The sequence below is a fragment of the Geospiza fortis genome, unplaced genomic scaffold, assembly GCF_000277835.1.
Source record: "Geospiza fortis unplaced genomic scaffold, GeoFor_1.0 scaffold424, whole genome shotgun sequence".
Taxonomy (NCBI): Eukaryota; Metazoa; Chordata; class Aves; order Passeriformes; family Thraupidae; genus Geospiza; species Geospiza fortis.
The window spans coordinates 1229599-1246379 of record NW_005054354.1 but is presented as its reverse complement, the minus strand read 5'-3'; the positions used below and the strand labels follow the sequence as shown (position 1 = coordinate 1246379).

The window sequence follows — 16781 nt, the reverse complement described above, 5'->3', positions numbered from 1 at the left end:
GATAGAAAGACTAGCAGATAAGGACAGTCATTGTCCTAACTCAAAAAAGCACACAGGGCTGAGTACTGTGTTCTCAAAGAGCTGTGCCATGCAAATGGAGTTACAAGGCACCTGTACATGGTTGCAGAAAACAAACCAGTAAGATGTGCTGTGCATAATATAAATAAAATAAAGTATTTTCATTTGGTCTGGAGATGTACAATATTATTGTTGAACAGCCAAAAAATAATTCATTAATCTGTGAAAAAAAAATTTCAATCATGGAAATACCTCAAATTCACCAGGCACTCCAAACACTGTGATTTATTTTGCCTCCTTACAGCTGGAAGTGGATGTGTATCTCACTGAGGAGAGACGGGTGAATGCTCCTCTCTGCACCGTCCATTAATCAAATTTCATTTTCACACTCAGCTGTATAAGGTTGTGTAGATATTTGCAGTGTGACCACCTGTTTTATTTGAGCTTAATCTCCTCAGCAGCTGTGATTGTACTTATCATCAAGGCCACAGAAATCTGAAAGGTAAATTTAAGAATACAAATCAACACCATTCCAGAATTTGTCATCTTAGAAGTGAAAAGATGAACTATCCATTCCTATGATTATTTTGACTACCAAAACTCTATAAACATTCCCATTTTTACTTGGAACGTGCCTGATTCTGGAAGGAGGTTTAGGTTAGGGCATGTGTATTAGCTACCCTCCCACCTTTTCCCAATCTTTAAAGAATCAATGATGTGACTGTTTGGGACATTGGGCCATTTCTGTAAAATGACTGTGGTCCTGCTGCCCTGTATTCTTGCTTGGTTTATCTCTATTCATGTCTTTCTCTGCACTTCTTGAAACTTGGTCTGCTCTAGAAGACAAAATGCAAACCTGTTCTGCCTAAGCAATATTTTTCCTGTCAGTTACTGTATGAAAATGGTAAATATTGTGTTAAGCTTAGGTGAGCCCTCATATCTTAGAGAAATGATACCTGAGCACACAAAGTTTCTCAGAATCCTTCCTGAACAGATTGTCTTCAGACTGATTAAAATAACACAGGCAGTGCCAGCTGTGCTGGGCACACAAGGACTCTGTTGTTCGGTTTTGAATTAGTCACCCTCATGTGGTTCATGATCCTTTGTACAAATACACACCACTGAGATGAAGGCAACAATATTTAGTACTCCAACATTGCCATTTAATAAGATAGCTAATGCACAGAAATGTATATTTTCTTTATGAATATAGCAGAAGTATGTAATTGTGATCAGTCCTGAAAAACTCAGCTAACCTAGTAATTGAAGCTGGTTTTATTGTATTTGATAGCCTTAGGATGCATATAGTAGGTGTATTAGGTATTGAACTTTATTTTATTGAGAACACATTGACAATCTGATTTATCAACGAACTAGGCATTGCTATTTTTCATAATGTCACTGTATCATGGAACAAGTATTTGTTAAAATATGATTCTCATTTTCTCTTTCTAATGTCAAAGTGCCTGAGCTACTGGTTTTCTGATAACTGAGAATTACAATAATAAATATAGTAATGTGTTTTGGCCATTGAGGTCAGAAAATTATGAATATAAAAAGAGATAAACATGTCTGAGAATGCTTTTGCCAGCTCTTATGAAGCATAGTTAAAATTCTATTAGTTTATGTTGCAGAACTGTGGAATGGCCTCAACATAGTCTTGAAATTTATTAAGTAAATAATACAGTGATATATTGCTTGGTAATAATTTTCCCTGTGCTGGCATGTTGGTCCTATCAATCAAAACTTGTAATTTAATTTTAAATTATAAAGGATAGGAAGGAATATGTCAGTTCATGTAGTAGGCATCTTTAAAGTGAGTGGGAAAAAAAAAACGTTCTCTCATCAATTTAAACACAAAGATCTGAAAAGAAACTTACCTGAACTATAATGTCTGAGTGCAGTGCAGCTCCTGTAAGCATTGGTAAGTTTTCCACATGCTTTGACTCAAACTCTGCATTTTGTGAGGAAACAAGGTCTTATTCATATAGTAACCTTTTAACACTTCACATCTCTGCTAGTACTTCTAAGACTTTGCTGTTAAACAAAACCCAAAACAATGCTTAGGGAATGATTTTTTTAAAATCTTCCAAAGTGATGGTGTTACACTTTACAAGGTCTGCAGGTTTTAGTCACACAAGAATGATTTTAATCAAGTTTGAACAGGGCTTCTATCTGATCTACCTGGAAGCTCAAAATATACTATCTACCTGTAGGGTCTCTTTGGAAAAATAGTTTAGAAAACAAATTATTCTACAGAGACAGCCACTCTGTCCAAAATAAAGGCATGTTTAAGTCAGTTGTTTCTGTTCTTTATTGTCTGTGTTGCCAAGTTCCAAGAATAAATCAAGAAGCTCTGTAGTTGGAGGCTCTATAAATTCAGAAAAAAAGATCATCAAAGACAAGAAGCAATTAATACCTATTAGCAAATAGATCAGGGCACTTCTCATGTGATGTGAGCAGTTCAGTACAGTCTGCTGCCAAGGTGCTTGTAGCAGTAGGGGGATAGCCCTAAGGACTAGACAGGATTGTAGAGTTATCATCCTCATGGGATTGTGGTAGGTGAGGAGAATAGATGAACCTTCACATCCTCACCACACCTAAAGCACAAATAGCAAACACCAAGAGGCTGAGAACAATTTCTGTGAGTTTCTATAAATTATGTTGCGTAGTTGAGGCATGGGAGCCTTTGTGAAGAAGGTTTAAGGAATGTTTGAAGAAAGCTAATGTATTTATAGGTGGCTGGCATATCAGGAAGGGTAAAGATTCAGGGCTGGTCTGGAACTTTAGGGAGGACACCAAAGAATCACCTCAGTGGAATAGATGGAGCAGGAGCCTGATTTGAAGATGGGAAAGGGTTGATCATACTTGAACATAACTGTGATTTACATCTCTTGGAGTATCTGTGTGGTAAGCTACAGAACTGCAATTAGCATCCAAGTGCTGTGATTATAAATTATAGCTTTTCCTTATGGACACCACTAAACAGATACAGAGTGTTGGTAGAACTTAGCAAATACACTTCTGTTGCTTGGTCTCTTATAATAGCAGGAAAGCGCTGTTGAAGTCCAACTGAATTTTTCTCATTCTTTCTTAATTAATTTGTTTCCTATGTCCCAGATACAACAGCTGGAAATGGTATCTGCAATTAGCACACAATTTAACTGCTTAAAGCATCCCCTATATTCTTGTCCAGTTATATATAACCTGAATTTAGTGCTTCACTTCTGGAAGCAGCACAGGAACCATCAGAAGTATAAAGAAAGGCTTGATTTCATGCCTGAGGTGCAGTGAAGCCTGTGCAAAGAGCACAAGCCCACAGGTGCAAGCATCAGGCAGTTTTAAACATGATCCTGATACCTAACTGAGATGAGTTTGTGTATAAAAATGAAGTAAGCCATTTGTCAAAAAATCCTTAAGATCCTTAGTTGTACATCTGGCTGAAAGTATCAAAGTCCTAACATGTCAACAGAGCTAATAAGTCTACTGCAGTATTTGTCCAAAAGTCCTTGGTTGGATTTTTTTGTTGTTGAGCTCAAGGCTTTGGCTGTTTGGCTTCATCAGTTGCCCATGTCCCTTCGTGAGTGCAGCTGGGCAGGCCTGGCCTGAGCAGTGATGCTCAGCTCAGCTGCCTTGGCCATTTCCTTTTGCTCCAGGCTGGAGGAAGAGACATTGTCTTGTGTCTTGTAGATAGAATACAAGAACAGAAGCAAGGAAAGCTTGATCCCAGCTTGTTGTTGTTGTGTAAGGAGATGGAAAGGAGCTGCACTGCATGCTAAGGCAGGCAGAGACTGTGTGCATAGCCAGCCTTGGAAGCAAAGAGTAAACTGAGAGCAGGATGAAAGATCCACCTGGCCCAGGATCATGCTTCCAGGGTGCCAAACAGCAAGCTGGAAATACGAGAAAGCAGCACAGTCAAAATGACATCCTTCCAGCCTGCAATGATTTGCAGTTTGTATTCTCTCTAGGTGGGATCTGCTAATCCTCAGCAGGTGCTGCAAGACCCTCCTGTCCCTACATTGAGCCTTTCCTGCCTCAGTTTTTATTGTTACTGCAGTTCTGTGAGAAAAACCATCTTCAGGAATATGAATATTTGCATCATACAGAGCAAGAGCAGTGGGTTAAAAAGTGCACAACAGTGGAATTTACTCTGTGGATAAGACAGGACATGAGCAAAATGTCCTGCATATAATATCTCAGGTTGGAAGGGACCCATAAGGATCATCAAGGTCCAACTTGCATGTAACAGATCAATCAGATTTTCCCATAAAAAGCCATCTTCACATACTCAGGCTGATTCTGCAGCATATAGTCAGTGTCAATGATAGATCTGAAGGAAGTGGAAAGAGTCTGTCCACAAAAAAAGTCAGTATTTGGGGATGTTTTGATACTCTGAGAGGCTGTTCTGCTACTCATGCAGTAGAATATTATGAAATCAGGTGCCACATTCTGTACAGCTACACAGTCCAGGATCCATTATCAGGCTCAGTTTGCATTTCTGTAGCTGGACAATAGGACCATACGGGAACATACTGATACATTTTGTAATTGGATAGCAGAAAATAGAGAGCAAAGTTGAAAGTTCTTTAAAATGTGGCAAAAAAAGAAAATTGATGATTTTTTTTTAATTGAGGTTCAGCTTGAAAAAGTAAAAAATATGTGAGAGAAAGAGAAATTGTACTTGCAGAGCAAAGGCGCTGGGCAAAGGTCTTTTAGTGCTAAATCACTCAATAAGTGGCAAGGTAAAACTTGCAGCTCAAATTACAAGATTCTGAGAATTGTAGGAGAGTCATTACTTACAAGGTCATTTTGCAAATTTAAAGTGCAAAATGTAATGGTGAAACAAACATAAGTATGGAGTATTCTAAGCAGGGGGGTAAAAGTAGTTAGGAACCTTTCATCAGCATCTGGAGAGTCACTTTGGCAGGTCAGAGATTTTATACAGTATTTTTAGAGACTGCATTAGAGCCTGCTAAACCACACTGTTAGGAAGAAAGAAAACAGTAATTTTGCTATCAAGAAAACTGTACACAGCTAGTCAATTAGTAATTCATCCACATAGTGTAAGATCTCTGTGAGAGAGGATGGCATTGTGGCCCTTGTGATCAACCTCTAACCTCAGGAGCAGTTAATTGGGCAGGCTGATCCAAAGCAGAGCGTTCTGAAAGTTGCTGCTGCTCAGGCTGGCAAGAAGTTGCTATCAAAGAACCTCAGAATTGGTACTGTCAGTCTTTCTAGACATCAGTTGTTGGATGAAGGGGACATGTGTTGAGTGTGTTGGCAGAATCATGAGGAATCACAGGGTTGGGGATGTGGTGTTTGTGAGGTCCCCAGGACAAGGTGAGAGATGAGAATTTGAGAATTTATGTTTTCAGAAGTTTGATTTATTATTTTATGATATTATATTAAAAATGCTATACTGAAACTATACTAAAGAAAGAAAAGGATACATCAGAAGGCTTAACAAGAATGATGAAGAAAGCTTGGGACTGAGTCCTCAGAGTCTGGCACAGCTGACGGTGATCGGTCATTAAGTAAAAACAATTCACATGTTTGGATAAACAATCTCCAGATCGCAAAACATGGAGAAGCTGAGGCTTCTCATCTTCTCAGGAGAAGAAATCCTGGTGAAGGGATTTTTCAGAAAATATCACAGTAACATGGGGATATCTACTCTGCTGACTGTCCATCAGCTCCTCAGCAAACATGCTGTGATGTTTGAGCAGAAATCCCATTCCGTGGCAGCTCCCCATGAACTGAGAGGCCAGGTTACTTTGTTCTATTGAGTTCATGGCACTGATCTGCAGAGAAGCTGGGCATTTTTGGACTTCTGGAGCCTGGTTGTTGTTATTGTGCCTCATAGGCTGCAGCCTCTGAACTCCAGACACTTGCCTTCCCTGGGTTGCCTAGGAGCCCAGCTGGCAAGCAGGGAGGGAAACAGGCTCCTTGTAAAACCTTTCTGCTGTAGTGCTGCCTGGTTTCATCAAAATCAAATAATCTCTCCCAGGTATTTCAGTCTTGAATTGTCAGTCTTACAGACCACCAGCCTGCCTGGGAATTTTGAACTGGCTTTTCACAGATTAACTTGTTTTCAAGACACTAGCTCGTAAACTTCGCACAAATAGAAATTTCTCAGGATAACTAGAGGAAGCATATCTCCTGTTTATGATTGGATGCAAATTTCCTTTCCTACCTAGACATTCAAGAGTACTCTCAGATAGAGCTTTCAAGGCCATAACTGATCTCTAGTGGGATTTGAAGAATTACCAATATTTTTAAAGATTCATCCTCAGACGTATATTTCAATATATATATATATATTGATAGGACTGATAAGGTACTTCTGAGAACAAGAACAAGCTCTTTAGAAATTGTTTCATGTCAGTAAGTATTAAATTGTGCAGTTCTTTTCCTGATATATTCTATATCCTATATTATTTATATCACTATGAGCATGTATGTCAGAATATGTGCTCAATTTCAAATTGTTTACATAGTTTAGCAGATAATAATGAGGCTAGAGGGAAGGACCCTGAAACAACTATATATTTTATTTTTAAAGTGAGCAGCCTCAGTACATGGTGCGTTTGATTGTTTTTTAACTGCTTCAGTGAAACAAACCTTCCTCACTTATTTCATGCTGCATTTTCTATTATTATTAGACTTAGTAACTGATAGAGGTTTCTTTATTGTGTTATGAAACAATTGTAATGTATATATGCTGGGGTTTTGGAGGAAAAAAACACTGGTCTTCATCTTGGAAAAAGCAATGACCATGTCCCTCATCAAAGATAACATAAAATTTTATATCAGTGATAAGACAGGGCACAGAAAAATGCCAAATGTTCTGAATAGCAACTGCCTGCTCTTAGTCTGCTGGGCATTAGATTTGAAGTGCTTTAGGTCTTGTGTGTTAGATTTCTGTATTTCCTTTGGCATAAATAAATCTTGTCTCTAAAATCAGAAGTCAGTGTCTGATTGGATGGATTCACTATATAGGATGACAGGAAATCCTAGCCCAAACATCAAGGGTTTAGAAAGAGCTGTTATTTAACTGTTCAATCTGGAAGACAAACTTCAGAAAAAACATGGAAAAGAATAATTTTAAGTTAGTTAAATTGTTAGCAGTTGCTCTGTATAACCTCTGACATTTGGCAAAACATGAAATCCAGCAGCCCTTACTATGTTGAATGCCAGCAGGAAGACCAGTTGGATTTGATGGTGTTAAAGGTCCTTTTGAACCTGAATTATTCTACAATATCCAATAAAGCCAGAGGATCAGCTGAACCAGCAGCCATGTAAACAGACACAGGAATCAATACTCAAATCTCTCATTTTTTTCTGGATGGGAGTAGGAATAAATAAGATATCTTGTGTTTCCCACTTGACCAGTTAACTGATACCAGCACTACATGAGGTTGTGTGGAGTTACCCAGCAGGATGGAGCAGACAGTGCAAATTCAGCTCTGCTGTTCATCTCTGTATTGATTCTTGTGCAGACACTGAGGGAACCAGGAGGTGTCCAGTCCCTGTCCTCTGCTGGTAACACCATAAAGATGACACTAATTGCTGTATCTTTTTAGAAATTCATGGTGCTTACAGGCACTTTGATTACATCATTTCAGTGGAAAAGGTTCTATAGTTTGAAAATCATATGTTGCAATCCCGTTTGATATCATGAGATTCTTTTCAATATAAGAAAATATGTTAATTTTATACATTTTTTGTATTATAATTGCATACTTGAATACATTTGTGATTTATAAAAATGTTTTCATTCACATGCAGTCTTCTGTTCCTGTAAACTCTTGGTTACTGCCCATTGATGTACTAATATCAATGTAACAAAATGCAACTAAGTCTCACTACTGTAATAGTGGTATTGGCCTTTCCTTTGAAAATTGCTAATTGCAGAATTACAATTTTCTCATTTATCTTTGCAAGAGAAGAAATGTTTTCTACAGTTAGATAAAATGATTGACCTTTATCTGAAAGTTTTGTTTCATCTCCAATGAAATTTTTTTCTGAAAAAAATGAAAAATGAAAAATATTTTCTGCAGTCTATATCTCAATTAAGAGCAGATTTAATGCAGCTTTCCTAATTAAAAAAACCCCAAACTGTTTAGTCTGGAATTTGACCAATCAGTTAGGCAGAGGAAGGTGTGTTTAAAAGAATTTATATTCTAAATGTAGACAACGTAGAAATTCAGCAGTAATTTAATAATTTACAAAGAACACAATAGCAAAGAGCACACTTTTCTGAAAATTGGGAGAAATAGGAAAATTTTCTTAACACAGCCCTTTTTTTGCCATCTACCATGTGAATTGACCTTATAATTCTTTTAGAAACATTATAATACAAAGAGTTTGAATAACTAGATTTTAAGCATATACTTTCAGACTTTTTATATCCATATAATCTGCTTTGCTGTTTTAATTTCTTGAGACTTTGTTATAGTTCTACTTTTTCTCATAATGATTAAGTAGTTTAAGCAAGATATCCCTTAATTCACCGATTCCTTCTTGTGTTAAAGATACACTCTCAGAAAATATTATTTTCTTGATTTTGTTGTTACAGGAGTGTATGTTAAAGCTACTTTGGTAGCTTAATTATACATTTCCAGATGTTGCATTTCAAAGTTGAATTTTATTTTCAAATTTCCAGGCTCACTCTATGCTTTACAGTACCTAATTTTTTTTAGTTTTTACTGGCTAAAATTATCCCTGAGATATTCAGGGTGAAATACTGGTGAAAATGTGTGTCTGAATCTAAAATGGCTTCCAGGGGAGATAAATACCTGTATAGTTCAAACACAGGAGCAGTGAGTGAGTGTTTGCAGGGCTTTGTGCCAACAGCTTTAGGTAACTTGCACTGCATGGGGAGCTTTGGATGCTATTGTAGCTCACATGCCTACATCCCCATCAGTCACATTTTAGAGAGAGATTTTGGACTGACTCCTCAGTGAAGTATCTGTAGGGCCCTTGGTGTCTAGGCTGCCAGAAGAGTCAGTGGGGATGTGGTCAGTGCAGCCAGAGGTATCTAGAGAACAGTTTTGCTATCTAGTCCTTTGAGCAACCAACAGAATGGCACTGAGGAAACTTTGCCTGAATGTTAGCATCTCCTGCCTATTGAGACTCCCAAGGAAATCAGAGACATCTCTACAGAGCTGGCAAGTGCATGGGAATAATCTGCAAAAGCCCTGCACACTCTGCAGTGACAAGTAAGGGGGAGATGGAATATTTTTGGGCACTTGGTGCCTGTATGTGAATTGCCTGCACTGACATAATGACTCCTTCCATCAAATGTAGTGGAAATTCAGGTGCTGAGTTTGCTCACAGAGACAGCCATGTGGTATTGTGGTCTCTGACTGACTCACATCCATGGGTGCCCAAATTCTAGATGGGTGATTAGGTATGATGTCTGACAGGACAAGGAGGAATGACTTCAAACTGAAATAGAGAGTTAAGATTAGACATTAGGAAGAAGCCCTTTTATTGTGAGGGTGGTAAGTTGCTGAAGCAGTTGCCCAGAGAACTTTTGGATGACTTATCCAAAGAACTGTTTAAGGCCAGGTTGGATCAGGCTCTGAGAAACCTCATCTAGTAAAGGGTGTCCTGGCCCATGGCAGTGGGCATTGGAACTTGATGATCTTTAAGGTCCCTTCCATCTCAAACCATTCCATGATTCTATGATGATTCTTTTTCTTCAACTCCAGTCTGTCTTTTTTCAATTTAAATTTATTCTATGAATGAATTCTCCTACAACTTGATCAGGTATCACAGGGTAGATGCAGATGGACTACCAAAATGTGTTACAGAAGAGGTTGAAAGCAATATGTGATACTTTCTGGAGAACTGATTGGTCTTGTCTCCAACCCTGACAACGTAGCTATGTGCATTCCAAGACTTACTGGGAGATGCTGTTGGTTTTGACATCCAGTAATGAATGAAGTGTTGCTTTAGTATTTTTTTTTCTCTTTCAGTTACTGCAATGGATGTATGTTAGATCCAGACTGTGGTCTCTGCTACAAATTGAATAAGTCAAGTGTTGTTGAGTCCTCATGCATTCCTGTTGATAAACACTCTACAATGAAAGCAGCTTGGGGCAGGTATGTCACTTGTCAAGATTTTTTAGCCTTGTGCTCTACAGAGAGTGTATTTTATGCTATTGAGAATAATTTTGCTTTTACAGAAAGTGTTAAATTCTTAAGATGTTCAGGAAGAAGAAAGTAACTTGGCATTGTCAAAAATGGGTGATTACTTCTTAAATTAAAGGCTTGACCTTGATGTGTGCAGCCCTTTTGGTGTAGTCTGTCACTTAGGAAGCATGGCAAAAGTACACTAGAAGTGAGGAAAATTACCTTTCCTTAATGTTTTTCATTCATTTGAAGTGGCACATTCCCTTGTTATATACTTAAAGCCCTCTGAATTAATTTTCTTTTAAAATACATTAATTAAACCACACTTTTAATATTGGCCTACTAAAGAAACAGCTCAGCTGAATTAATTAAAATTATCAAAATCTGAAAAGATCAAATTGTCGAAAGCATGGGGTTTGGCCACAGATTTCTGTGATTCTGTGCCTGAAAGGGGTGTCATGCCATATGTTGCACTTGAATGTAAAAACGTGTGCAAAATACATCACACCTCTTTTTTATGCAGCACAAAACTTCCTGTGAAGTCACAGCAACCTTCGGGTTTTCTGAAGTACTGACTATGCCTAAGGAAAGCTTTGTGAGGTGGAACATTGTCTTGTAGAGGCTTTATGAATACTTTAGTAATGAGCAGGGCTTGCATTGGGGTTTAGAATGGTTCAGAGGCACAAGGGAATTATGTAATTACTTCTGAGAAAACCACCTCGACAGAATTCATCTCAGCCACCCACACACCATGAACATACTCAGGGAATAGGCAAAGGTTTATGTGGTGATTTGGGCCTCTTCTTTTTTTTATTTTATTAACTTTCATACACATTTCTTAGAATTTAAACCAAACTGTCTCAAAGGCACTGAGTCATACTGGACAGAAGTTAAAAAGTATGAAAATATCTACCAATTGTAGAATCATTAATTTTAAATTACTCTAAAATTGCCCTCATTTTGATTTCAGTACCATTAGGCCTAGTAATTAATTCCAAGTGCAGAAAAGAGAAGCTTATATTTTTTGTAATCCTAATTTAAAAGCACTGTGATCATTTGGGGGTTATTACAGTTAATAAATAACTGTGAAAACTACAAAATTTCATCTGACCTGCTTGTCACTAACTTCAACGTCACATTATGAAATATACCTTGCATATTGCCTGATACCCTGATGTGACCTGCAGCGTGTGGACTCTCATATTTGTAAGGTAACAGATGTCTCTTTATATTCCAAGTCAACATTCATTTCCTATATGCTGTAGTTTTAAGTAGCTTGTCTGCAATTAGCAGAATCACTCTAGAATGCAGAAAGACATAAATGCAAACAAAAAATGTTATGAATAGTTAATAGATAAAATTAAACTATTTCATTAGCCAGTGCTATTTTTTAGCATAGTAAATGTGGGCATAGGCAATTATTTCATATTCATGATTCCGTCTCACATAGACTCTTTGCTGTACAACCTGTTGGAGCAAATTAGACAGGGGAGAATAAATATTTCCTTTTCATATTGCAAAATGCAGTCTTTCCATGTGCAAGAATTCCATACCATGAGGACCCTGCTTAAAATCCTTCAAAAGGAAATGAAAAAATTTTATATATGTTGTACTGGTAGTCACCACTGTGAAAGTCCTGCCTAAAGATGGAAAACCAATAAAATATCCACATTTCTTTTTCTGAATATTCCTCACCATTTCTAGTGTTTATTTCATTAATTTCTTTCTTGCCTCAGTTTTCAAAAAGCTGATCCTTCAAGCTGTGCAATGTCAGGTGGTGCCTTCTGTGCCTTCCAAGCCCTGTGGGAGAGGGAAGCATTTTGCCTTCTTTTCCTTCTGCTCCTTCTCTTCACAGATAGGTGTATTTCTACTTACTGGCCATGGGGAATCCCCGTAGATTTTGTTTCCATGGGCTCAGATTCTCATACCACTCCCCAGCTCCATTTGTTCAAATCCTGAGTCTGCTTTACAGCAAAATCAGTCCCACAAAGCCTTAGGATTTCCCTGCCAAGGGAAGATTGCTGCAGGGAAAACAGCACAGTTCCATCCCCAGTTGAGTCTCAGAGCAGCCAGAGGCATCTGTATCTCCCTGGCAGCATAGGGAGAACAATGCCTGAGACAAACTACAGCACTGGGGAAGGAAATTGCAGCCCTTTCTTTCACAAAGTTACTTTGTCACAAGCTAGACATACAGGGGCTATTACTTAAAAATATACATGGCATTGTGGTGATCAGAAAGTAGTATAATAATTGGAGAGATGATTTTGTGGGCTGTGGACAGCTGATAGCTGTAATTATCAGCAGCCTCTTTTGTAACTCCTGTGTGTCCTGATGGCTTCATGCATCCGGTGTTAGATGAATGAGTTTAAATGGCTTAAAGCCTCCAGGGTTACCCTTGGCTCATGGAAAATCTATTTTGCCATTAATTTTGCTCAGGAGAGAAGAAATTTGTTTCTGAGCTATTTGTTTGGGACTTGTTGGACCTCAGATGTCTGAGCATTAGCAGAAGCAGCAGCTCTCATGATGTTGATGAAGGAGTTAGAGAAGCAGCTTCTCCTGGACTCGGGCTGACAGTGCCATGCAGAGCATTTTGCTGCTGCTCTGATCACATCTTGTTTATGATTTTCCTGCTGGAAAGCTGGGAGCTGCAGCCATCTGAACCCCAACTCTCCTGACAGGGGCTTATCTATTCCTGATGTGTAACCTACCACCAAGGTGGGAGGTGCTCAGAAGCACTAACAGAGAAGGCCTTGTCATGTATTTTTTAAAGCTCTCTGCAGCCATGCAGACTGACATAGAAAACTTCTGTTTATGTATTTATAGCTTTGCACTGTTTTTCGCTGTTGGTCCCAAGGTACTTTGATAGCACTGATGTAGTGGGCAATGCTTTGACTGTTACTATAAAATACTGTAATGCATTTTATTTCCAAGACATTTCCCCAGTGCCAGCCAGGTGTACTGGATACCACCTCCATTGTTAATTGCATTTGTTTGGTTACGGTATGTTCTACATTGAGAAGTTCTGGGGAGGGGAGGGAAGAGAGCAGAGATTTCAGTCTCTTGTGGCTGCCAGCAAGGCTGTTTATGTTGCTGTGGTTGTCATAGAAACCCAGGGAGACAATTAAAGCATCCACATATTTTTCAAGAAGAATATAGCGTTTGGGTTCTGGTGGATGTTGGGAACTCAGTGGCTGGCAGAGGCTCTGGGGGAGACAGAGACTGTGCAGGAATAAATCTGACCGAGCCCAAGTCACAGCTTAAGCAGCATGGAGGCTGTGCCTGTAAGATCCTGCATGTACCACAAGCAGCAGAGATGTATTTTTCATTATTTAATCAGTTACATAAGCATGACTGCTATTAGAATAACGCAGGGAGGAGTGTCTTGCCCAGGACACCAGCACAGGCAGGTGCTTTGCTGCCCTTGGTGTTTCTGAACCAGTTAACAAAATAGCTGTTGACATGCAAATCTTGCTGCCTCAGGCTCTGCCCAGGGACACATCAAGAATGGTTCCAAGACAATGAGCAAGAATATTCTAAAATTATTTACTTTGTAGTAAAAGAAGAAGAGCTGTATCTTTTCTTTCAGTGTGGTCTCATGGTTCTGCATTGGGACTATGTTTTCCAAGACTTAGGGAAGTTTCACACGTAGCAGTAGCTCAGAAAGCCTTGCACTTCTGTTCTTCATGAACATTGAATTGTGAAATCCCCATGAACTTAATAAAAAGCATTAGCTCACTTGTACTGATGGGTTTGCAATGGGAAGGTTCCCATATGAAGCTCAGGTGGCACAAGAGGGGTCGTGGGCAGAGTCCCTCTCTCAGCCAGGACAAAATGTAGAGGTGATTGCTTTCAGGGCTGTGCTTTCTGAACACAACCCAAAATCCAGGGGTTTTCCCCACAACCTAAATTACTCCCACAGTACTCAGAGAAATTTCTCTTTGTGTAATTGCAATCAATACTCCTAAAGGTCAGCCAAGAATGAAGAAACTTTAAATTGCATTACTACCCTTACAGTTGAAAGAATAACTGCAAGGGAAGGAGGTACTTACAGTGCCTTGATGTGACATTAACCTTGGCATGAGTATGTTGTCAAGACGACAGCAGGCCCACAACTGAGCTGAAACGCTCTCATGAGCAACTCTGAGCAATCTTCCTCTGGAGAGGACGATGTTGATTTTATACAGTAAACAATTATGAAGAAATAATAACATCATCCTCAGATCAGAGACAAGCCTAGAGCCATCCTGTCCTCACAATTAGCTGGCAGGTCTCCACAGCCCCCAGAGGAGAATGATTGGGAACAGAAATCTATAAAGAGACAGGAGCTGAGTGATTTGCTGTTTTCAGACATTTTTATTAACTTTGTTAGAGGAACATCTCTGTGCCAGGGGAGTTTAATGCTTCATGGAGAATCCTGCTTTTCTCAACATAAAGAAGCACTCCCCTCTCTAAGGGCAGCCACTGCAAAGGCAAGAGAGCAGAAGAGCTCTCTCTGTTTTTGGGAAGCTCTGTTTTCCTTTAGCCAGTCCTCTCCTGAGCATCTTCCTTCCATGTAAAATTAATGGCATGTTTACAGATGCTCAGTAATGCTGTTATGTTTCACTGTGTGCCTGTTGCTCATATCTGCCAGTTTGCTGAGGGATTTAAATGTGTCTTGGAAACCTCTTTGGGGGAAAAGTGGGTTTGAATTGCCTGTGCAGTGAGAGCAAGCAGGTCGGGCAGGCAGTCAAACCCTCTTTCCCAGCTTCAGGAGTGTGCCTAATGACCTTGGCATTTGAGCCTGGATGCTAACTAGATTCCACTGGTTAGAAAATATAAATTCATGGGAGTTCATTAGCTGGATTCTCAGACAACAGATTGGGTTATGTCCAACAAGGGACATGCCAGTGTCTGTCACAGCCTCGAGAGTATTCTGGGGAGCTTTACATTCATGCAGCATTCCCTGTTGTCTAATGCATAGCAGATGAGACTCTTAAAATTGTTAGAATACTTTTTCTTGGTAAGAACATTAGATTTTTCTGAAAGTACCATGTTACTTTTCTCCCTTGTAGATAAAGACAGACGTGTAAGTTCATTACATTTGTTTTGCATCATCAGATACATTTGTAAAAGTTCCTGTGACTGCTTTCCTAATGTAAAAAGAATGTATGTGTAAATTTACACATTTGAAGACTGAGAATCTGCTCTCAGTATGTCATGGGAAACACCATTGCAGACTTTTACTGGTACCACAGAAAGATTAGCCCCAGAGCAATCTTTCAGGAATTAAGTACTCATGGCTTGTTTTGTCATGCAGAAAGTATTGCTAGAAGATTTTGTTGCTGAAATGATTATTTGAAGCCTTTCTACAAGGGTCTGCATTGAAAATTCATGCTTAACTCAGCAGTAATTAGAAGATAAACTAGTATTTCTCTTACCAAGTAGTCAGATCAATAGATGAAGATTATACATAGGATTATGGTTCTCATATTTACCATGTAAAAAACTATAGTAGAGGGAGTAAAGGATTCAGGAAAGTAGTAGGATCAAGAGAATATTCACATCTTGCATGTATGTTGGCAGCACTCAGAAGAATTGTGATTATAACCAGTAGTCTTAGAGAAATCTCTTGATATGGTAAATGTTGGCTAAATTGAAATATTCATAACTTCAGGAGGAACCAGAATATAAAATGCCCCTCTCTGCCTCAATATTGTTCAGAAAATAAAATCAAGATAGATGCAGAATTGTGTTCTGAATATCTTCCCCAGTGCTAGTAAGTATGAAAACCTGCAGCAGCTGTGTGACAGGGTGCAATCCTGTTTGTCCTGTTGGATTTGGAGTATGTACTTCAGCACAATAATATCTAATATATATTAGTGAGTTGTGTGAAAACAGAAATTAAAAGAAGATCTGAAACTGATTACAGTCTTTGTCAGCCAAACTCCAAGGCACGAGGTCTTTCCTGGGAGGAGGTTATCAGACATGTAATCACAGACTAATAGTTGCATATACCAGTGTGATTTGTAAAAGGGATGTGGAAGAGGAACTTAAGAAATCTCATATGCATATTTTAAAGCCATTTCTGCTAACTGGTAAGAGCAAAGAGGAAGAATAGAAGGATAAAGTAATATAGAATACTGTATCCTTAATCCTTGATGAGCCTGTCTTATTGGTGAGTAGGCAGGAGTAGGTAGTAAAATAAGTGGAATTTTAATGTTCAGATCCTTTCAGCCACTCTTCCTGCTCAAATCTTTAAAACATCACACTTTAAAATTATTTTAAAAGGAAATTATTTCATGCTGGAGCTGAAAACCATAATAAGCCCCTTTTAAGCATATATAAAGATGGTGGAATCTATATATGTGCTGAAATATTGTAAGGGTGTAATTAAATAATTGAGGGCGGAATTTTATTGTAACTTTAATAGAAGATAATCTTGTCCTTTTTTTTACTGTTTAACTTGCTAAAGAGGGAAGACTTTTTTTTAGCTATTGTTACAACATAATTATATCTTAATGCCTGTACAAATAAAGTACTTTGTTTATTGTAGCTGAATTTTAGGTCTAAAATAGTGACCAGAGCAACACAATAATCTAAACTGAAACTGTTTACATTTCTTTCAGATAATTGCTTAGGAATTAC

At 38.6% G+C, this 16781-nt stretch overlaps 1 protein-coding gene across 1 annotated transcript in view; it reads left to right on the top strand.

The window, feature by feature from the left end:
• Positions 1-16781, top strand: part of SLC2A13 (solute carrier family 2 member 13) — a 141150-nt gene that overhangs the window by 106757 nt on the left and 17612 nt on the right. The window contains exon 8 of the mRNA XM_031059015.1: positions 10002-10127. Coding sequence (XP_030914875.1) covers positions 10002-10127 — 126 coding nt within the window. The remainder of the gene's footprint in view (positions 1-10001; positions 10128-16781) is intronic.